Source organism: Homarus americanus, unplaced genomic scaffold (assembly GCF_018991925.1).
Source record: "Homarus americanus isolate GMGI-L3 unplaced genomic scaffold, GMGI_Hamer_2.0 scaffold57980, whole genome shotgun sequence".
Taxonomy (NCBI): Eukaryota; Metazoa; Arthropoda; class Malacostraca; order Decapoda; family Nephropidae; genus Homarus; species Homarus americanus.
Genome location: NW_024716703.1, coordinates 24,996,818 through 25,020,664, shown reverse-complemented (window position 1 = coordinate 25,020,664; position 23,847 = coordinate 24,996,818). Strand labels below are relative to the sequence as shown.

Below are 23,847 nucleotides of genomic sequence, written 5' to 3'. Positions count from 1 at the left end.
GGACTAGTCAAGTAGTACCTTGAGCCCTCAAACTAACCTAACCAAACCATAATTAGATACTCTGCCTAAGCAAAGGACTCAACTAGAAATAAGAATCTGATGACTTTGTTAGCTTTCGTTGGTCAAATCGACTTATTGATTACATCTGTATGTATATCCATGGTGTCTAAGTACATTATTGATAAACCTGCAGTCTATAAACATGCTGAATCCAGGTAAACTTGTATGGTGATTTTACTGGATAAATATCTAACTATATTTTTATCTACGGAGTCCCTTTTCTGAGGGAACCTAACTTAATGAAATTCAAATCTAATATATACCTAGGTTAGGTTAGGTTAAGTTAGGGCCCCTTTAACCTGCAATCCCATTAACTTATGTACCAAGGGTCACCTCACAACGATCAGAGAACTGCATTTCATTATCCACGTACATCAAGCAGGTGTTTCTTATAATCAACTTTAGTTTGGTAAATGACATCATTATACTCGGAGATGCATTATACGTCAGGACTTATTACGACTCACCAATAAACACATTAAAGTCTTCATTGTAATCTGTTTAACTCTACATTTTCTTGAATAATTTAATAAAATCAGCAGACATGGATTTTTGGATGTTGAAACTTCACTTTCTTGTACAATATCTTTAAAAAATTGATTCTAATTCTTCTCCGGTCTTATTATTATTATCACCACCACCATCACCACCACCATCACCACCACTACTGCTACCGCCATCATTTTTTCGTCACACCACTACCTCCATCACCACCTCCACCTCTAACACCATAATCACCATCACTATAAACAAAATCACCACCACCATTACTTACGTCAGACAAAACCACACCTTCACCACCACTGTCATTACTACGTCAAACTGCCACCACAAACGTCACACAACGCGTCCCACTATCAACACTGCGTCACACAACACCATCACCACCACACATCTACCCAGACATCCTACACTCAGCCTCCTTTTCTACAAGATCCTCCTCCACCTCGTCACCATCACACCAGTAGTAGCAACAGGTGAGGTTGAACAAGAACGCCATCAGGATAATCATAGCAAGAGACACGTAGAAGAGCACAACGACTGGCAGATCGAAGAGGATAATGGCGACGATAGTGAAGGTGTATAGAGTTTCATCACAGACGTTGTGGTAATCTGAGCAGGAATCATCGCCGACCCTGTACAGCCACAAGTTACCTGTGCGTCAAACAAAACACAAATATTATAACACAAGAGCAATAGTAAACATCTATCTATCTATGAGTATCGTCAGCTAAATTCCCATTGACAAGTATTAAAACAATAACAAATATAGTAGATAAAATTATGCCATAGAATTTTAAAGAAACAAAAAACTTTCTCTTTCTTAATCAATAGAACTTACCCCCCCCCAGGTAACTACACCACCACGGCACTAACCAAAAGCGAGGGAGATTATCTTGACGGAGACAACGGTGAAGAGTGGCAGCACGAGCATGAAAGTCGGCTGGACCCAGGAGGCTTGTAGATAGTTGTATCCTTTTAGTTTGAACGCTATCAGCAACAGAGACAACAACGTCAGAGCACCTGTGTGGGATGAGTAATATGGAATGCAGGAAAAGTATCCCTAGAACAGAGACAAAAACACCAAGGTATTTATGTTTCTTCGGATCCGGATTAAGATTCTAAATTCGATGACAAGAAACAGCAAAACAAAATCATGACGTAACAAACCTAAACATTAATATATAAGTAGATATACAGTATAGAAAACAAGGTTACTGACCGTGAATAATGATCCAGAGAGGAATTTTGTCTTCGTCGTAACAAGGACGAAGGTAGATGGAGCCCACGATTATACTAGCAACTGACAACACTCCGTAGAAAATCAAGACTAGTATATAGACCCACCAGATCTTGATACTCACTGAGGGGAACAGAGAACCCGTGTACAGCCTAGCATCTTTTGTTGTTATAGTGACAAGTTTACTGCCGATGTCTTCTTCATGAACCACTGAGAGGTATTTCATGATAGTGAAGTAACTGACGTCTTGTTCATGAACTATTGAGATGGCTGTCATAGTAGAGATAATATTACTAACCTTTCTTGATGTTGAATACGGAGGGCTCAAAGTCACAGCAGCCGCCATAATTCAGGCACAGTGTCTGGGGGAAACCAAGACTACTTTAGACTTCACACTGTTCCGATCGAGTCATTACCACTATGAGCACTTAAGGATCTCATGAAGATCAGGAAACCCAGCTTATCTCACTTGATGAAACATCCTAACACTAAGCGGGGGAAGGGTTAGGTTAGTTTGGTTAGCATTAGGTTGTGTAATCAAGTGAAATAAGCTGAATTTCCTGATCTTCATGAAATTCAAAAATTCTTAAAAAAGTTATGTGAAAAAGACATGGTGTCGAATAATTGTTAAGTAGACACATACAGTATTGTGTAGAAAGAAGAAAAATAAGAATTCCACTAAAAAACAGTAACAAGACTATCATATCGTAATCAATGTTGAACAAGTAATATACAGCACCTTTCACAAATCTAAAAAAAAAAAAAAAGTCATTGGCCATCTTTGAAGTTAATACCACGAAGAGAATGGTGTAGAAGATATCAAATATGACGACGATGGCCAGAGAGTAAGGCAAGAGGGAGGACGAGCAGTCAGTATCGTAAAAGTCGATGACGTCGATTCCTTGACATTCTAGATTGGATAAGGTCACCGCGACGTTACCTGTAATAATAATAATAATAATGATATAATAATAATAATAATTTATATACAGTATATACAGTAATAAGTCAATAATCCATTGTCTCCAGAAGTAGTTAATTAAGGAACGGAATCTTTGAAAGACTGGAACCAGCCCTTACCTAGGATAAGCCAGCCGGCGTTGATGATGAGAAGGAAGATCATGAGGTGTTTGGTACCACTAATGAGTCGGCCACAGGAGGGAGTGATGCGCCACACGACAAAACTCACCACGAACCCCAGGGTAGTTATACCTAAGGTCAGAATTTGGTGTTATTTATAATAATATCGTAGATTAAGTTTATCATAACTTAACCAAAATTATCTTACCTAATTTAATCTAACTTAATATAACCTAATATAATCTAACCAAACCTAAACTAACCTAACCAAACTCAAATTAATCTAACCTAACCTAACCTTAGTAGTCCAGGGGTAGTAGCATGACTCACCTAATACTAGAAGCCAGTAGTCCAGAAAAGTCTCTTGAGCACAGCTGATGATGCTGAGGGCACCCAAGATCACTGACACTACGGAGAGGCATACCAACACCCCATTGAGGAAGAACACGGTCCATCGAAGGGAGGTCACTTCTGCCACGACCAAGAAAGAGGAGTTAATGGCGCCAAGGAAGGATCTATTAACGCCAGGATAGGGGTTAGTGACGCTGAGGAAGGTTTAAGTGACGTGGAAGAAGGCTTTAGTGGCGCTAAGGAGGATTTACTAGTCCCAAGGAGGAATTACTGGCGCTAAAGAACTGCAAGTGATACCAAGGTGTTAGTGAACTTAGTGATGCCAAGGAGGAGTTACTGGCACTAAGGCACTGTGACGTTCTATGTAAAGTACCCGGGTTTGAATTCGGATCCAGATTCACGAACGAGGATCAATGACCTGACTGTATCTCAAACGAGGTAGCTGTCTCAGATTCTCACCCAAGCTAAGGCGTATCAAGATGGAAGGAGAGAAAGAGAGAGAGAGAGAGAGAGAGAGAGAGAGAGAATCTGGTACAACGGGTCAATGTAATTCACATAATTACCAGAAAACACAAATAAGACCTATAATCAGTTTCTATATTAGAGTAATCAATCAGGTAGTGTTGGGAACGTGTCCAGAGATGGAGGTCAGGGAGGGGGAGATGGCAGGGAGGAATAAAGGGAGGTGGTGAATGATGATCTTTATCTATAGGGGGTAGAGGCAGGTCAGTGTGGGGAGGAGAGATTACTATCTATCTGGGGTAAAGTAAGGAGGGGGTGACGAGTGGGGGAGGGGGGGCTTTATACACCTGAAAATGCGATAGATAATAGCACGAGTAAATATGTTTACATGTATAAGTATTTCTGAGTATCGGTCGACTCTGAAACAAGATAATAAATGGCTATTGAGTGATGTCATTCAGTCAGTCAGTCATTTAGTTAGTCATTCAGTCAACCAGTCAATCAATAATCCAATCAGTCAGTCAATCAACCGGTCAATCAGAATAGAGGAAATTTATAGAACAAATTATTTCAGGGTCTTGTGGCATAAATATGTTCATAAAATTTTATTATAGAAAAATAAACAAAAGCTAACCGGACTCAAAGAGGGTGTACTCACTCAGCATCGACATGGTGATACTCTACAGCCTGCAGGCGTGTGGTGGTGATAACTCCGACACGTCCACTGTCTACCTGCATGTAATAATAATAATAATAATAATAATAATAATAATAATAATAATAATAATAATAACCTTACTTCACAAATACATCCATATTTAGAACATAATATAACATCAGTTTCAGAAATAACCCGCTTGTGTCATCTTAGTTTGATACAGCTATGACATTATTATCCTCTTAGAAACTATCTATAAATATGGCGTACATACATCATATATATGTAGATATACAAACACACACACAAAGGTATGAATGTATAGGAAGGTAAAAAAAAACCCACTTTAATATCGGTAAAGGTGAAAATGGGTCCCATAAGGCCCGTTGAGGTGGCGGCACACTGGCCGCCACTTTTAAACAAACTTCACGACGCGACCATTGTCTTTTCTTCATCAATTGAAGAACGATAGCACAATCCTGCAAGGCCTCAACTGTAGCAACAGGATCCATGGTGAACCTCATCTAGCCACTTTGTTGTTGTTTTCGTTGTGTTGGGCAGACGGGCCAACAAAACACCCCAGTGTGACGCAAAACGTCTCTTTGTTTTGCTGGCCAGAGCGTGTTTGCCAAACATGTTTGGAGGAAAGTGCCCAGTGTGCCGCCGCCTTTAGAGACAGTGTGGTTACATCACACTGTGTGGTAAGCCTTCGGTACACAAGGAGGCAGCATAGCCGGTACTGCACTCAGTCTCATTCACTTTCCCATCTTGTTAAGTTAAATACCCATCTACAGCTGGGTGATCTGGGATTGCCCCACGATCGAACCAGCGACCCTTAGTGAATGAGGCGAGTGCCATATCCTTTCACCCGGTAATGTTGACGATCTTCAACACACGGCTGGTGCCTTCATGTAGGATTAACATCAATAATGTATTAAGATATTCGCAAAAAAAAATGTTTCTACTTCAATGTAAGTTTTGAGAGCAGTCACACCACAAACATTACCTCACTTAAATAATCCCAAGAATATATGGTCACTACATAACTAAGTCATTGTAGCGTCACAAAGATACCTGGTCAGTGTAGTGATTCGTGGTGAGGTGAAGGAGAGCTGGCTGCTACCTGCCGTCGGTACAACTATCACACCTCTACTACTGTTGATGGCTCGCCCCTCCTCTTACCTTCATCCCCCTCCCTCCCCTCCCCCTCACCAACATTACGACTACCCCTCCTTCCCCCCCTTCCCCCCAGCTATCACTACCTCCCTCACATAACCTTTACCAATTAATCCTTCGGGGATAAAAAGGTTAAAATTTCGTCCTCAATGGGTTAAATCATCGTCCACAAAGGGTTAAATCATCATCCTCAAAGGGGTGAATAATCGTCCACAAAGGGTTAAATCATCGTCCTCAAAGGGGTGAATCATCGTCTTCAAAGGGTTAAATCATCGTCCTCAAAGGTGATGTATCTTAGTTAAAAGTTGTCCTCCAGTGTGTGTGTGTGTGTGTGTGTGTGTGTGTGTGTGTGTGTGAGTGTAGAGGTTATGAAAGATACTAACGGGATATAATGATACCACTACAATATGTCTACAAAATTGATTCTCTACGCAACATAAGCTTTTACAATAATCCCTTCTCTACGCTACAAAAGCTTCTACAATAAGCACTTCTTTACGCCACAGGGACAAAAACGATACAAATTTCCCCCGCATGATTTTCTTGTTTTTTTTTTTTAATTTAAATTGTCACTGTTTATTTGTATGTTAAATATATCTAATTAGTTTATATTCGCCAGTATTTCTGAATTTCTATTTATTTGACTTTAATGATGTTTTAAATTGCGTATTTTTTATATTTGATCAAGCATAGGTAGTTATCGGTATACTGTTTATTCCTGTATATTAGCCTGGGTGTATATGCCTAACATAACAACAAACTTTTTATATTTTTTTCATAATTTTGTATTATATGTTATGCAGTATATATAGTTTCGCGGAAGAGTAAATCATTATAACATTGGATCACTCTGAAGTTGATCTCTGTAAGTTTACTCATCCTCGCAGCTGCAACGGAATTAGATCATCTGAATTACGATGAAGTGCGTGATAGATCTAACCCAACCCAAACTAGACAAACTCACGATTGATTTTATTACGGGAATCTGGGGCTGACTGTTAGAGCCGTCCCCGCAGACCGCAACGTTAATAGACCAGAGATTTCACAAGCATTTCGATTTCAATCTCTTGTGTTTAGGAATGTATTTGGATCAAGGGGGAGGGGGGAAGTTATATCAGATGAGGTCAATGGGTGTGTACACTGGTAGGGGATGGGAAGCAGTGAGGTGCCGGGAGAGTTATTGTGCTGGCAGGTGTGGTGGTGAAGGTGTGTGAAGCATAGTCCTGTTTCAGAGTTTTCTATCCACACACACACTCCCTTCAGGTAAATAATTAACGTCTTTGCCGCTTGTAATTTCATCTCAGGATAGTCTTTGGGTTCTAACCTTGTCGGGGAATATTTTTTTTTCCAAGTGTTCTATCCCAAGTCTGAGATATTTCTGTTATATTACATGGATTATATATGTATATCAATGCAGTCTTCACACTACCCATACTCTTTCTCATATAGCTGTTTTAAAATTTCGTAAATATGATATTAGCGTTGATGTAACTTTTAATTATTTATTTTTTATTATAAACACTTTACCTGTAAGTACAGTATTATTGTTTGTCATAGATATTTGATCATATTTCTTAAAATTTCAAAGTATAATTTAGGCCCAACACCCCGTTTCGGATTAAAGCGTCATAAAATAATTCCCTCTATGACAGCCTGTGTCTTAAGTGTATCTGTATGTATATCTATCTTTATCTATATATACGTATCTTTTTCTCCCAAAGAGGACTGGGTGAGAACAGTGCTGCCCAGGTGTGAAGAGCGAGAGGAGGGTCGTCCCCATTACCAGGAGAGAGATGCCTTTTGCCAGAGTGATGCGTAAGTTCAGTGATCATTGATTTGTCTACATTCATACACATACATATAAATATAAACATGTACATAAACATTCATATAAACACATATACATTCATAAATATCAGCAATATTCTAGTTTATTTTTGTAATATGATATTTATCACATCCTGGTGTCGTGGTTTAATTTTGTTTAGTGTTCACTTAACCCAAATGCTACCACCCCACGATCTTCTAACCTAACCTAACCACCTCTAACACTGTCTTCATTACCATTTACAGCTCAGAGTGAGGTCACCCCTTCACCCACCTCACGGAGTAAGTATTCCTGTACACCTAACTACAACTCACCAAGATAAACACCTTATCTAAGTTACACTCATATCTTCCAAACTCGATGATGAAAACATATTCCCCAGGTAAAAGAAACTATGGAAAACATAAACAACTTTTTCAAATTTAAGTTCCGAACCCTGTTTTTTTTTATTTTATCCTCTTCACCACTGATCGGCTCGTTAGCCGCTTGGGCGATCGGTCACGTCTCTGTTACGCACTGTTGGCAAGTACTGGGCATGCACCGGCTCCTGAATGTACCTGAACCTGCTCCAGTGTTGGTCAAGTCTTGTCTTGAAAGACCTCACACTCGGTGCCGTCACAGCACTCTCTGGTAGATTGTTCCAAGAGTTTACAACCCTCACCCCGAAAAAGTTTGCCCTCACAGTTTTCTGGACTTGCGGCTTCTTCAATCTTGAGCTAGAACACACAACGATCACCACCGGTCATGATTCACCTTATAAATATAATACTGTATTTTATATTTTGTAACTATTATTGTATCTGTTTAAATAATGTTAAATTAAGATTACTAAATTAATCATTATTTTTATTTAAAGATAAGATCACAAAAATACATTCCTTGACAACTACTGCACAGTGGGAGTGTTACATAGCGTTACTGATACCTTGCCAGGATGTTACATAGCACGGTAGGATGTTACACAGCACGACAGGACGTTACATAGCACAGCAGGATGTTACATAGCACGACAGGATGTTACATAGCACGACAGGATGTTACATAGCACGACAGGATGTTACATAGCACGGCAGGACGTTACATAGCACGACAGGATGTTACATAGCACGACAGGATGTTACATAGCACGGCAGGATGTTACATAGCACAGCAGGATGTTACATAGCACGATAGGATGTTACATAGCACGACAGGACGTTACATAGCACGGCAGGACGTTACATAGCGTTACACCTCGGCAGGATGTGGGTCGGCGGAGGTGTTACAGTCCATCACGTGTGTAGTGTTGAGTCTACTGTCCCTGGCGGCTGTGGTGGTGCCCGTGACTCGGTGTTACTGGTATGACAACCTCCTGGACCTGTGGCTCGTCATTCACGGTGAGTCTCGCTATTGACTCATATTACGGTGAGTCAGGCTACTCTACCTGACTCACTGACTTATAATGACTCATGATGACACAAATAATAATAATAATAATAATGGTTAATGATATATTCATACTACTACTACTACTACTATTACTATTACTTTCCTACTTTTTCTACTTAACTAACCACTACAACTTGGGAGGCACATACTCAAATATATGCATTTGTAAACATGTGTACCGCTCACTTAAGACGTGTGTACAAGCATGACGCTCACACAGTTATGTACACCACATGTGATAACTACTATGTGGTAGAGTTACAGGTATATAGTGGTTATGGTATTCAGATATGTAACGATAAAGGTGTAGTATTGACGTGTGTGGTGGTACAGGTGTGGTGTAGGTGTAGTAAACAAGTGTGGTGTGGTACAGGTGTAGTATACAGGTGTGTGGTGGTACAGGTGTAGTATACAGGTGTGGTGTGGTGCAGGTGTAGTATACAGGATGTGGTGTGATAGTGCAGGTGTGTGGTGGTACAAGTGTAGTATACAGGTGTGTAGTGGTACAGGTGTAGTATACAGGTGTGGTGTGGTACAGGTGTGAGCTCGCTGGGGGCTCTGGTGGGGATCCTGGCATGGAGGGCCAAGTTAGCTCACGGGAGACTGTTAGACGGACCTCTCATCCTCGCTGTCACCCTCCTCGTCATCAACTTCATCTGGCTTGTCCTCGGTGAGTCGATATCCTGTTATCATCTTTTACACTGCAGCACTACGTTGATATCCTGTTATCATCTTACGCATGACCATAACTACGAGCACGAATTTTATATCGATATCCTGCACACTTACGAAACTGCTTGATATCTTGTTATTATCACCTGCTGCACGGACGCTAGGTTGATGTTCTCTTATCACCTTTTACACGAAATTGGTTGATATCTCATAATCAGCTCGATCTACTGCACGTGCCTTAGTGATAATGATATCTTGGTATATATTGCATGCCTGCCAGGTAGGATTAAACTCTTCTAAAAGCTAGTGTTGTTTTCATTATATAGTTAGTTCGTGTTAAAAGCAAGACATGTAACTATAGGATGATTTAGTGAATATTATATTAAAAAAAGAAATATGGAATTGTTTTTTTTTCTCATTTCTTCTGTTTGGTGTACCTTAGAAAATGTCTATCTGTCTATCTTACAATTTAGCAACAGTTTCTGAACCTAAGTGAAGTTAACTTTCTTAGATATAGCCTGACCTAACCAAACCTAACCTGACCTGCAGGGAACGTGGCGGTGGCTGGAGCCTACCTTGCTTGCCAGAGTTCATCAGCTAGTAACATATACGTCCAGGAGTGTAACTACCCCTTCCTACACTTCGCTCTGGCCGTGGTTGTGGTGTTCGACGTCTTCTACGCCTTCTTCTTCCTGGTGAGTGTTATTAAATGTAATAAGATATATTTTAATAATTTCCTTCACTTAGAATTATAGATATAATCAATTTCTTCAGATATACATAGCCAGTAACTTACACATAAATGAAAATATGTATAACTAAATAATGCATATGTATATAAAGAAAATATATAACGTACATGTATGTGCGTGTGTGTGTGTGTTAACTGTTTCATGGTGTCACCCAGGCGCTGTCCATCGCCGCCTGCATCACTAAGAACAAGACGGAAGAGTTGAACCTTGAGGACAACACCTACAAGTTCCCTTACTGCTGTCTCCCCGGGCGGACCTACCGTCAGTATCTGTCTCTGTTGCTCACGTGTCTGTCTCTCTCACCTCCCTAAAATCTCTCACCTTAACAATGTCTCTCGCACAACCTTTCACTATGACACTTAAAACCTTCAATATACCATTTATTACAACAAATTTAACCAAATCTAACCTAACGTATCCTACCCAAACTCATTTTAACCAAACCAAACCTAACCTAATCTTAAGCAAATTAAAATATTTACCTTAACCTAATCTTCCTATCTTGTGTGTTGTTACTTCAGGACTCAGCTGGCAGGAGTGGGTGGGTGTCATCTGCGTGGTACTGTACGTGTTGCTTGCCATAGCTAGTATAGTCATGGGCTCTCTCTACCTACGCCCCTGCAACGACCTCGAGTGGATATCAATTTGGCTTATCGTCTTCGGTTAGTATGTCACCCTATCCCTCGCGTGTGTGTGTGTGTGTGTGTGTGTGTGTGTGTGTGTGTGCGTGCGTGTGTGTGTGTGTGTGTGTGTGTGTGTGTGTGTGTGTGTGTGTGTGTGTGTGTGTAGAAAAGATAAATCCTTTTTCATATATTGAATTTGTAATGGTCTAGATATCACGTAAGATGCTTGTCATATTCTAACCAAAGATACGTTACCAGGTACTGAATGAGAGTGTGTATACCTGCAGGTACCGTGATGCTGGTGACAGTAATGAAGGTGTGTTGGTACCTGATCTTCCCCAAATGGATTGCTATCTCGTGGCCACCAGCTTCCATAGTTATCTTCACTCCCGTTGTCGCTCTTATCATCTTCCAGTTCGCCTGGATTGGTGTCGGTAAGTTCTTGTTTTGATTATTTGTTACATGAATAAGCTCTTTGATTGCCTTCTATGACTGACTGACTGAGGGAAACATCCTCCCTGCCTGTGGAAATGGAAACACGCGAGCCATGACATTATGTTCCTTATCATTTGACTTCGACCTTCCTCCTCCTGCCACCGACTCTCCCTAACCCCCACCAGCCCACACCCAAGGCTCCTCACCCCCACCAGCCCACACCCAAGGCTCCTCACCCCATCTTGGACTCGGGCGTCAACCACTTGTCACATTTCTCCTCATATATTTAAATCATTTAACATTTTAATATTGTCACCACGTGTAAATCACTACACAGCTAAAATACTGTAACATTAAATTACTAAATTAATATTTTTTTCCCAGTACAATTTATATCATATCAAGATTATTAAAGTTCACGGTTAAGGGAGATAGTCTATTAAAGCATGAAAACACACCTAACCTAACCTAACTTAACCCAACCCAACCTAACCCAACCCAACCTAACCCAACCTAACCTAACCCAACCTAACCTAACTCAACTCTCTCACCGGTGTGGAACAGGTAACGTCTGGTTGGTGGAGAGACGAAGCTTCTGCCCCGGTGATTCTTGCAACATCTCCCTCCACATCTTCTCCCTCGCCGTCATCGTCCTCCTTGACCTGCCCTTCCTCGTCCTGGTCTACGTGGCTACCATCTTCGTCGTTCTCATGCTGATCCTCCTCCTCGTCACCAGCTGTTATTATTGTTGCAAGAAAGTGAAGAATGACACTGGTGGTTCAAACAACAATGACAAGAAAGTAAAGAATAATGATACTTCAAGTGACAGCAGCAGCGATGATGAAGAAAAGAAGACCGAGTAGAGAATGGTGTATAGTGGTGGTGATGGTGATAATGGTGATGGTGGTAGTGAAGATGGTGATGGTGGTGATTGGTGACGGTGGTTACTGGTGGTGGTGACGGTGGTAGTGATGGTCAGGATAGTGGTGGTGATTGTGGTAATGGTCAGGGTGGTGATGGTCAGGGTGGTGGTGATGGTGGTGATGGTCAGGATAATGGTGGTGATAGTGGTAATGGTCAGGATGGTGATGGTGGAGATGGAAGGTGGGGGGAGAACCCTCACAAAAGTCACACTAGAAGATTCTATTGAAGTAACAGTATTAATTTATTTATCTATCTTTACTTTCTTTTATCTATCTCTCAATCATTTTATTCTATCCTGCACATGTGGGGTGCCCTCTAAACCCCCCCCCCCCCACAAGGAAACTCGTTATTTTGGGCATCTTTTTATCAGATTTTTTAACGGTAAAGGAATCCAAAGGTTAAGTGAAGTATTAAAGATAATTTTCTAAACAAGTATCACCAACTTTTGAGCTCAAGTTTGCATGCTGATGAAATTTCACGAGTTTATGGAAGTTTTCGGAAGACGGGAGTATCATCAAGCGCCCAAGGACAGGAGTATGTTGGCAGACAATTTTTAACACAATTGGTTTCTTGGGTAATTCTTGGTTAAGTTGTTTATGCTTGGTCACATCGCCTTACTTTTTACAATTAGTGTTTGTAGACCTGCACTGTCTATGTAAACTGGAGTGTATAATTGTATTGTCTATATACATGCTGAATCAATGTAAATTTCTATGATGATTTTACTGAATAAATATCTATCTACAAATGTATACCTGTATTGTCTATGTACGCATGCTGAACCAATTTGACCTTGGATGACGATTGTACCATTTGCTTATGACCCTAGAAAACGTGGTGTATCTAATCGTATAAACTCCATATTAAAAACAAAATGTTCTAAAGTGTTTCAGAGAGTTGAGGATTTTTTATTTATTTGTATGGAGTCATTTATTAATTCTTACAGCAATACACCCGTTCCCTAAATATGTCCCCTTTAACTTTCATTTATAATTTTAAACAAACTTGGAATTGCTGTCATTTATGCCATAAGGTCATTTAGAAAAGGAAACAAAATCGAAAAAAACAAACATATTTTCTGGATATTCAAGAAGTAACCGATCAAAACACACATGGTTTAGGGTATTTAAATTTCCCGGGAAAACTTGTAAACAAAACAGCGGACGACACCACCTGGCAGGGCGTCACACCCACCACCACCAGCTCCCTCAGGTCACGTCTTATCTCACAGTGAATCTCATGTAGCTTTTAACTTTTGACATGCCTTATTTATCTGAGACAATGAAGAAAGACGCTCCTATAGATTGACGGTATTTGTACAACACGAGTGAACGCTGGAAGGATAGTTAATCTGTTAGTAAATATTAATACTGAAGGTAATGATCGGACATTTATTTTCTATCTGTTAGCCTTAATAGCCAAATATTGCCTTCGACATCTATTAGTCGGTATCAGTAGGATAATATGATACATATACTGTACCTGTATTATTGATTTTGGTAATTTATGAGGAGACTGCTACCACTGAACGGCTTGCTAGCCGCTTGGGCTATTTATTCATTCTGAACAACCAAGTCCACCTAACCTACCTATCCTAGGATAGAAGCACATTAATTTAGGTAAGGTTAAATTAGGCAAATTGGCTTAGGTTAGGCTGGTTAGGTTACATAGATTTGGTAAGGTAAGATATGGAAAGGTCACTGGGAAGCATTTGTTAAGACCAAGACATTTTATGAAATATTATAAAATAATAAATAATTTACACTGTGTAACTACTTTCCAGTTATACATCATTAACAAAATTAATATAAACTTATGATAATGTGTCTTATAGGTATGACATGTATCTAGAACCGTATAGCATAATTATTTATATATAAAGTGCAGGTACAGTACCAGTCCCTATGTAATGACAGTTTCACAAATTCTGTGCCTTTTTTTTTTATGATTTTCACCACTTATCAGCTTACTAACTTTTCGGACGGTTGGTCTATCGAGTGTTAGTACAGGAGGAAACTGGGTTCTGGGAGACCTGTGGTGTGTGGTAGTAGCACACTGGTAACACCCTTCTCATGTGTGTCTGGACCAAGCTGAATTCAAACCCTTGACATGTTGGTGAGAGATACATTCATTACCGCTGTACCACCAACACTTTAATTGAGTTAGGAATATAAATATAGCTAAGACTATTCTTGTCACTTAGCTAACTCTGTTCAATACTTTTTAGAACGTACTGGTAGAATGGACACTGATGATGATATCAGTGCACTGGAGGAAGAGGAGGAAGAGGTTGCACTTTTGTGCCATGCAAATCCATCATGTGAATTAGAGCTGTCACATCCCTCCTACAACCCAGAACCAACTTGTTCTTCACCCTGCAACTCAGAGCCATCATGCCCTCCCACTCAGAGCTCAACAACTTCTCGAGACGATCTTTTGTCATCAGACAATGAAGGTACAGTAGCACTTATTTGGGGCAATTTGAATTATTTGAGCTTTTAGTCTCCTTCAATAACTAAAAAATATTGTTGAAATGGGCTGCGACCCGTATTTCATGATTGGGTTAAGTTGAAAGCCATTAGGACTGGTGCCAATTATACCTGCACATGTATTGTATTTAAATATGATGAAAAAGAAATTCTTGATAACAAGACAAGTGGTTAATTTCAATCTTATTAAGAGATGTTCTGTATTCTTAATTACATTACAGATGATCCTGTCACTTCACTAGCATCAAGGACTCCACCTTACTCTTTCTCTGCTTCTAGGAGGGAGTGCAGGACTGTCGTCAGATATGTTATCCAATCAGCACGTACTCAGATAACTAAAGAGGAAAAGTTTGTGGTAAGAATCAAGATATTTTCTGTACAATTAAACCATACTCAATCAACAGTAAAAGTCACAGCTATATTCTAGTAAATGTACATCAATAAAGAAGGCAAGCACTATAAGGCGTGACATTCACAAACAACAAAGCTGTAGGAAAGTAAAGTATACTTCAATTGTCCATAAAATGGACAGGTTTATATATTTTACAGCTTTCCATTCTACAGTGATTGAAGACCTTGTTTATGGTCAAAATATCCTCAAGTAAGTAAAGGAGGAAAAGTTTATTGAACATATCTTTTCTCTTAATGCTTGCAAGCCTTCTCCTGCTGTTATATAGGGTAACCAGACTGTTGCTATGATTCTTAGATTTTAGTGACTAGTAGGTTACCCTTAGCTCAGATTACAGCCTTTGAAAGGCTGTTCCAAAATTGACGAACACATTTGATAGCGCAATATGCACATTTTATTGCCACAATGGCTAGTGTTAAGGGAAGAAGCCCAATCTTCCAATGTTGTTGGGAATCAAATCCATTACCGTTTGTTTGTGTGGTGTATGTTTTACCATTCATCTACACATCCATAGTACATTTCATTAGGTGAATTATGATTATGATTCTTATCTGTGTTACCATGATTTCCTCAGTATGTTAAGTTGGTACAAAGTTGTGTATAAGTAAATCTCGACTTAAACCCACTCTTACCACCTCAGATGCAAACTGATCAATATGTTTTTCACTGAGCAAGTATAAAAATAACTTGAGATTTTATTTTTATAAGATTTGTTTTTATTTTAAAAGTACTGTATACTGTATTAGCAAATTTGTGTGAGCATTTCTAATTGTTTAAAAATATCTACATTGCCGGTACTGTATTTGTCCCCTCTGAGGTTTCTGTGCCCCTTGATATGCCCCACACAAAAGTGGGAGAGGTGTAACCACATAGAGAAATATGATTTTCATATTATGTGTGTGAAGCATCCCATAAAGTATCTACTGCAGTGAACACAACCTTGCTTTTTATTTTATGTCTTTAGTTTCCCAATAACAGCTAAATTGTTTTTTCTAAACTTGGGACATAAATAGATGGATATTGTTTAATCCACCTTGTTTCCTATTCAGTCTTTTGAACATTATTATTTGTGGTTGATAAATTGATAAAACCTGCAGGTAGAAACATGATATTGTACTAGCAACAGAACAGAAATTATACTTTTATACTCCGTACTACTGTATAACTTTACTGCATTGTCACCACTTGGAAATTACTTTACAGTACCTGTATTTTTTATCTAAAACTTCAACTGGTACTCAAACAGTATTTGCAGGATCTGATTCAGAATGAAAGTTAAGACAAAGAGGGAGAGAGGATAATACATTCACTGAAATAATTCCAATACAATTGTAACAGGAGAGTACAATCCACAGGTGTACACAGTTGAGGCACAGCGATTCCTACAATACTCCGAGGGGGAGGATGGTGTATCATATGAGCCCATACTCAAGAAGTGCGCCACGTTTGAACGCAGATATTCCGAGTTCCTCTCTGTGTACAATGCTTTGATGGATTCTCATAGATCCCTCATGGAGGAATTTGAAGGTTTCCCCAAGAAGGTTCTTATAGGTGAGTAGTAAATTGAGGTCCATTTTATGTTTGAGGGAAACCAGTGTACATTATATTTATGTATAAATTCATATTTTCTTTTTCATTATACAAGCCTTTTCCTTCTTAATGCAGTTTGCCCAATACCAATAGTACACTCAGTTATACATCCCAAGTCATGCTCAGTCTTAGTTGCTCACTTGTAATCTTAACACTTGTGATCTGTTGTACTAGAATAATTTTGTGTTCTTTCAACTGTGTCCCAAAAGAATTTCTTTTGGACAGAAACACTAGAAGACCAATAAGAATAACTTTAATTTGCTGAGAAGCATATGTATGTTTTCTCTTTCACTACTGTTTGTCAACTGTTGTTCCTTCACCACACTAATTTCAGTTAATAATGTCAAATTTCACCTCTAAAATTATCTGTTTCTTGATGCTGTTTACTGGCTATTGTATATATTTTTATTTGAGGTTTAATAGATAAAGTTTCCTCACTGAATGTTATGTTTCATTTATTAATTAGTTGCACATCTTTCAGGTAACTTCAGCATGGACGTGATTACGGATCGTTGCAAAGGATTGGCGCGATTTATGAATTTTGTACAGGATGAGGGAGTGCTGAGTCGTACAGCTGTTTTCTCCAAGTTCCTGTATCATCCAGAGGTAACGATAAGCAATAATCTCCTTCTCCATTCTCAGTTTGAAGAAGCATGTCCTATCCTAGAAAATACTTATATACTATTGAGTAGTCTTCACTGGGACACTGGACTCATCCTCCGAACACTCTGCCAGTTGATCGTTTGCTTACACGCCGTGAGTAATTACGATAGAGCTTATGTGTTCTCTCAGATTGCTCTTAAGAAATTTAAGTCACATAGTAACAGAAAGATAGGTAAAGGTCTTTATTTTCCACTTCTAATGTTTTGTGACAGTCTCTGGCGGCTGTTAGGGAAGGATAAGACTTACATCAGAAGCAAAATTGAACTTTTACGAAAACAGAGGAGGCAAGAGGATGTTGTACCAAACTTGCTCGATGTACTTCGTGATGAAATTGCTTTACGAACTCTCCACTGAAAGGAATTATTGTTGTGAATCTCTTTGAAAGGATTTCCATTGTGCTATGATTTGTTCCTACGGAGGGCTTTACAGGTTCATATTTTAAAGAATTATGTGCTGCAGTCTATTGGTTGATGTACAAACTATCCATTATGGCATTTTGTTTCATCAACTTAATATTCAATATACTTATTATTTTTTGAGGTAATGACTGTAATAGGCACATTAAAAGACTCCCAGTACAATATCTGAAAAATAGGTGTATTGGTAGACATATACAGTAGAGAATAGGGTTGTACTCATCATCAGAGACTATAGTGGTGTTGATGTCTCTCACCAGTGTGTTCTGGGGTCAATCCCGATCCAGGTCAGATGTGAGAAAGGTGTAATCCAATGTGACCTTAGTAATCATTGCAGGTTTTCTCTGAGTACTCCATTTTTCTCCTTTACTAATACTGGACATCTGTTTGCCTCCCCTTCTATCTAAAGCCAAGATATAGGGAACGATGGGGGTGATATGGCTGATGTCTTGGTGTTGGTCATGTGATGTCTCTACATCTGAGGTGTTTGCTTATTAACAATTTATCAGCATTGCTTGTATGCTCCTTTTGGCTTTACACCTTAGTCACTACCATTCACACTTGCCAGGGTGATGAAATGGGGTTTGGTATCCTCAAAAAAATACTGTACATAAAGAGCATATATGACCACTAGAATATGATGTGGGCAGAACACAAGACTGAATCTGGGACGGTGGTGTTTTTGGATCCCCGGGGTAGAGTCTGAATGGACCATTGTAGTGAAGTTACTTGGTATACTGAGCTGATTTTGAGAAAACAAAGAGTACATATACACTATTTAAGAAATAGGGTCTGATGTTTACAGATTTATTGGTACAGTAGTTAAAGTTCAGTTTGAGGGGTTCCTGTATTCATATAATTTGATACAAAATGGTAGGATTATTTAGAATTTCTTTTTACATATACAGTACAGTATGTAATATTGAAAGAATTTCATTGGACTTTCTGTATGCAGAACTGTGTGTGTTTATGCTGTTTGTCTTATGTGTTACACTTATTTTAGATGGTTAAAACTGTATTTATAGTAAAATTTAGGTAATAATTCTGCTAGTAAGGTGTTATAAATAGAGTTCTCATACTTAGTTTTTTTTCTCATAAGGTTTATTTTTGAGTAGTACCCGTACAGTATTGGTAATGAAACTCATTTGGGTTCTGAGAAAAATATGCAAATCCCAAAATCTACAAAAATCACATTTCATGAACAAATTAACAGTAATCTGACTACCTGTACTGTATTACTCTTGTAAATTGTAAAGAAAAAAGCACAATACAATATACCCTTTCTTGTGAATCTTGGAGTGTCAATTTATTTTATTTATTTTTACTCCAAAAGACCTTGAAAAATCCTCCCCATGCTTGCAGAAGGTGGACAGATAATATAATTTACCTTATTACTACTGTGTGGAGCTTACAGGCCTGATATGACATTTGGAAATAAATGCATTCTTATCTTATATCCAGCACCTCACTCCACTATAAGGTGGGATGACCTGGGCTGAAGAGTCTCAAGGCCATATTTTGTTTTGTCCCTAAATATAAGCTGAACCCAAGGTGTTTGCAGTGATTAACTAGCTTTTAAGACAATATATTCCAGTTGTGGTAATAAGATGCAGGAGAGCAATAATGTCTTCTATCATCCTGTGTGGAAGAATGAGTAAAAATTTCTAAGGAAAAAAATTCTTGACTTTTTCTCTGGAAATTTTTTGTCTTGATTTAATAGTCTTTTGGTATACGTATACTGGTAACCTGTTCTGGTGTTTCCCTCTTGGTTGCAAATCATATTAGTTCCAGTCCTAATAAATCCAAACTTAACCTGGCCATTAGGATTGGGGCCCATTAGAATTGACCCCTTTAAGTTAGGTGTAGGCCCGTTATGGCAGAGTCCTATATGATCAGTCACCATCCTGTTATAGTATACTGTATGGTAATTGTGTGGTGGTAAAACTCTGCTGTGGATCCATTACTTTAAACATATTCATGAAGGATTTTTATTGTAATAACCAAATATTTATGTTGCCTCTAAAGACAAAAGTATTTGAATCTAAGCATTTAAACAGGCATTTTTTCCTACGAGATGTTTTAGTCCACAATTGTTAATGGTTGTCTCACTACCAGTTAACATATATCTCACCTAAGCTTATTATCTATATGATGTTTTGATGCTTTCATTCCCAGATATATTTGTTACTCATTTAAGTTGATATTCTCCTTTGCTTGCACTATAATAATTGTATGTGCCAGAGGGTAGAAAAAATTCCTTAAAGCTGTCATTAAATTAGTTCAGTTAAATAAAGTTGAGAATAATTAGGAGAGAAAAACATTAAATTAAGGGACACAATTGGTAGACTTTAGCTGTGCAGGTATTAGTGTGGGCTGGGAGGAAGCATTTCTCGCCCTGTCCACCAGTCAGAAAACATATTAACGAAGTTGGCTAATGTAGCTAAAAAAATGAAAAGTGGGTGCATCCACATTCAGAAAACCACTCAGGATTCCCCACTGCCTCTAATATGGTACAACTTAGTCCTTCTAACCAGTATAATCCACTTGATAGAGGTAAAAAAACTAGTAGAGGTCACTGTAAAGTCTAATGTTAAGTTGTGAATGGTAGCAATCATGTCTCTTCAATTTTGTTTAAGAAATAAGTAATGGAATCTTGTGTGTGTATTGCAAACCCCTAGCCGTCAGGTAGTGTATGATACCTGTATATTTTGACAATTTGGGAAACATTATATGTATAGGTTAGATTTTAAATGCATTGTTATGCTCATGGGAGCCATTGATATTTAAAGGTCTAATTTGTTATAGTTATTGAAAATTCACTGTACAGTATGTTCTATAATTGTTAATTACCATTATTATTGAAAATTTGTTTTCACATGCATTTGAAGTTTTATTGGCAGCTGATCCATACTACAGTACTTGGCGTGTATACTCAGGATTCTACTCACTGACCACGTGTCATAAGCAGGCAGTTTTGGGGAGATACACCCATCCTGTGTGTTGGTAGGCCCATGTAGCTGTCACTGTGGGTTCATTTGTAAGTGTTCATTTTATGTGGCCACATTGTGACAATGAGCCATCCCTAACCTATTTGTCCCCAAAAAGAAAAGAAATAAGAAAATTAAAATCATTAGGATGGAATATTTACTCTGAAAACCTTCAACAATCTTGAACCTCTTGTCAGTTAAAGCTGTGTATATATTTTCATAGTTTTTAACCTCATTAGTTCCCCAACAAACAGTTTTGGGGGACACAGCTGTAATGCTTTCCTTTCCATCTGTGACACTTTGCATGGCATTTCTTGTAGACACCATGATTTCACTTTTGCTTGGGATTGTAGTCCTGTTATCCACTAAGTTGTATTTAGAGTTATAGCCACATTTTTTTTATTTTTTTGTCAGGGGACTACCCCATTACCAGTGGCTCTCATTTAGATTTGAATGAATTTAGGGAAATTTGCTAATTTATGAGAGATTAGATACTCAACATTCCAGGCTAGATAATTATGGCATCGTCAGAAGTGAAGTGTCACGATTTCATCCTATATTTTGTTCACTTAAGGTGAAATAACCAATATCACTTTGCTTTTGGAGAAGATGACTAGTTCTTAAGTATTTGTAAAATTACATACCAGTGTTCATCAATGCCTAGTATACTTTGTCATCTTTTTTTATAACTGTTTTGTCCCATGACATTTTAGGTAACTGATTTATATGTATTTACAATATTTTAGAGTTTTATATTACGTACATAGAAATGCTCAAATAATTATAGTTGGATTTATCTTTTACTTATTATGGAGGGAAGATTCATTATCTGTTTATGTATTTTCTGTCAAAGACTTTGGTTCATAAACTTGACTTAATAGACCTGACACACAAGACTTGACCTTTCTTACAAGACATAATTAATTTATAAGAATTAACCTCATTTACAGTGCAGTACTTGTAAGACTTGACCAACCCCTAACACACCACTTCACTTACTCATCCCCTTCTGTTTCAGATAATTCCTCTGTAGTAAAGATTTTGGAATTGATTTTGAACCGAGATATAAACAGACTGGTAATAAGAAATAAAAAATCTAAAATGAATATATAAGTACCAATAGGTTTCAAAATAATGTACGTAGTCATAAACCTGTTCATGCTGAGTACAGTACTGAATGATGAGAGATGCGGCCAGAGAGTACCTGTCAGTCACACTGTGGCTGGTTGAAACACACATGATTAGAAAGCAAACTACATATACAAGATAATTCCTACTGAACCAATTAACCTAACCAAACCTACCCATGGATTGTTAGGTTTAATTTGGTTGGTTCTGTCTGCGATCATCATGAGGTACTACAGTACGTACAGTAACATGATTTTGCTCTTGAACCAGTCACAGTGAGATAGGGGCCCACTGGCAATGTGTTGATGAAAGCTTGTGTGTGTAGATAATAAATATATAGTTGCATATATATAATAATACATACAGTATAGACAAATGGCATGAATTGTAGCTCGACTGCTTCGGTTTATTTTTCTTGTAACTAGTGTTTAATTTGTCATTAGATACAGTGCAGTACATGGTAAGTTAAGAGCATTAGGGAATGTTTCTTAATTTAAATATCTAAATTTTCAACAGAACCAAAGCTTCTTTTCTTGTCTCTTGTTTGTAAATCCACCAAAATACTTCTTGATTTCATCATTTTTTTGAAGAAGTCTTCTTTTGTATAAAATAGTCATGAACTTAGACCAAAGATTTTCCTTAGTCCAGATGCCAACCCCATTCTTTTGGGGATTTTTTTGTGCCATTTTGTGTAAAGCAACAATTATTTTGATAACTGGTTAGTTTGGATAACACTGTACACGAGGGTGAACTAGATGGTTACCTTGGAGTATTGTCGTTGAAGGGGAGCACTACAGTAGAACTTGACAAGCAAGGCAGGGAGACAGTAATGAAGAATCTGTGTTGTTCTCGAGTCCAGCAACTCGGTGAGGTCATGCCAGTGGACTTAGAAGAGTTAAATAAAGAAGATTAGTTTATTTCCTTATTGATGAGCTCTATTAGGGTAGTCACTACCGTTATACGTATATAATAATTTCAAGAATATGGTAATTTAGTACAGTATCAGGAATGTGTTACAGAAATGACCATATTCTTTATATCATCAGATTAGTTGTATTAATTGTTACTAAATACAAGCAGAAGGATGATGGCCTATTAACATTTAAAATGAGGATTGCAAACAATTTGGCCAATACTGTATGGTGAATTCTTATACCAACATGAATACTGTACACAAAAGACATGGAAAAATTGTTTTTCATTTGAAAATTATAATAGAAACTTCTGGAGAAAAAACTCATTGATATTACTAATACTGTACCCCTTTTATAGAATAATTAATGATTTTGAACAATTACTGTACACTCACCAATGCACCATTTTATGAATTTAGGAAGAATATGGTAATTTATGTGTAAGTGAACCACAAAATAAGGAAAGAATGAGTACGAGGACCGAAGGATAAATGCAAGACTCACTGGGACATCCAAGTTCCGTAGAGAACACAGATTGTGTGAAAAACTGTTGTTGCTTTACACAAAGTTGGAGAATCAGCTCAGATTTCACACTACTTCTCATATTTTGTCTTCTGGACCATTCTGTGATAGGCTTCCAAGACCAATCTGTCCTGATCATTTATTTTTGTATATGTATTTTTGGTATCTTCTTTCACGGAGATTTGTAAATTCGTAGAAGTGGAATATTTTGATAAGCTTGTGCAGAAATTAAGAAAATAAAATGTTTAACTAACTGTGTTTTCATTTCATAAAATTGAACCTTTCATAACTACAGACATTAATTACAAAAGTAAGCTTAAACTAGAATACTGTATCGGTAATACCTATCTGTTGGCCAGAATTCCTCTAAGGTGGAACTCTCCAATAGCCGGAATTTAAATTTACTCAGAATTTTACCGGATAGTTTATCCGAACCCAACACTCATGGCTTAATGCAGGTTCAACTTCATATTGAAGAGCATTAACAAAATAGATTTTGTATCAACAGCTGTTGGCAAATAAAATATACAAGTATTGTA

General features: G+C 38.1%; 3 protein-coding genes across 4 annotated transcripts; 2 read left to right on the top strand and 1 right to left on the bottom strand.

Moving 5' to 3' along the window:
• Positions 1-795: 795 nt before the first annotated feature.
• On the bottom strand, positions 796-5,499 carry LOC121858453. 2 transcript variants are annotated; one of them, XM_042354896.1, is made up of 9 exons: positions 5,427-5,499; positions 4,353-4,426; positions 3,212-3,352; positions 2,882-3,013; positions 2,596-2,741; positions 2,100-2,163; positions 1,784-1,924; positions 1,438-1,584; positions 796-1,215 (listed from the first exon to the last, which is right to left on the bottom strand). In XM_042354896.1, the coding sequence occupies exons 2-9, from the start codon at positions 4,363-4,365 to the stop codon at positions 956-958; spliced, it is 1,044 nt and encodes a 347-aa protein (XP_042210830.1). In that variant the 5' UTR covers positions 4,366-4,426; positions 5,427-5,499; the 3' UTR covers positions 796-955. The 2 variants fall into 2 exon arrangements, with proteins under 2 accessions (XP_042210830.1, XP_042210831.1); XM_042354897.1 differs by having other exon boundaries at positions 4,353-4,422; positions 5,427-5,478.
• A 1,203-nt stretch (positions 5,500-6,702) lies between these two features.
• Positions 6,703-12,209, top strand: LOC121858452. The gene is made up of 10 exons (XM_042354895.1): positions 6,703-6,791; positions 7,250-7,343; positions 7,602-7,637; positions 8,598-8,732; positions 9,323-9,454; positions 10,006-10,151; positions 10,364-10,469; positions 10,730-10,870; positions 11,119-11,265; positions 11,831-12,209. Exons 2-10 carry the CDS (start codon positions 7,322-7,324, stop codon positions 12,127-12,129), a joined length of 1,164 nt encoding a protein of 387 aa, XP_042210829.1. The 5' UTR covers positions 6,703-6,791; positions 7,250-7,321; the 3' UTR covers positions 12,130-12,209.
• Positions 12,210-13,360: 1,151 nt separating this feature from the next.
• On the top strand, positions 13,361-23,561 carry LOC121858357 (sorting nexin-20-like). The gene is made up of 5 exons (XM_042354792.1): positions 13,361-13,566; positions 14,418-14,645; positions 14,901-15,034; positions 16,444-16,639; positions 17,160-23,561. Exons 2-5 carry the CDS (start codon positions 14,432-14,434, stop codon positions 17,693-17,695), a joined length of 1,080 nt encoding a protein of 359 aa, XP_042210726.1. The 5' UTR covers positions 13,361-13,566; positions 14,418-14,431; the 3' UTR covers positions 17,696-23,561.
• The last annotated feature ends 286 nt before the right edge of the window (positions 23,562-23,847 follow it).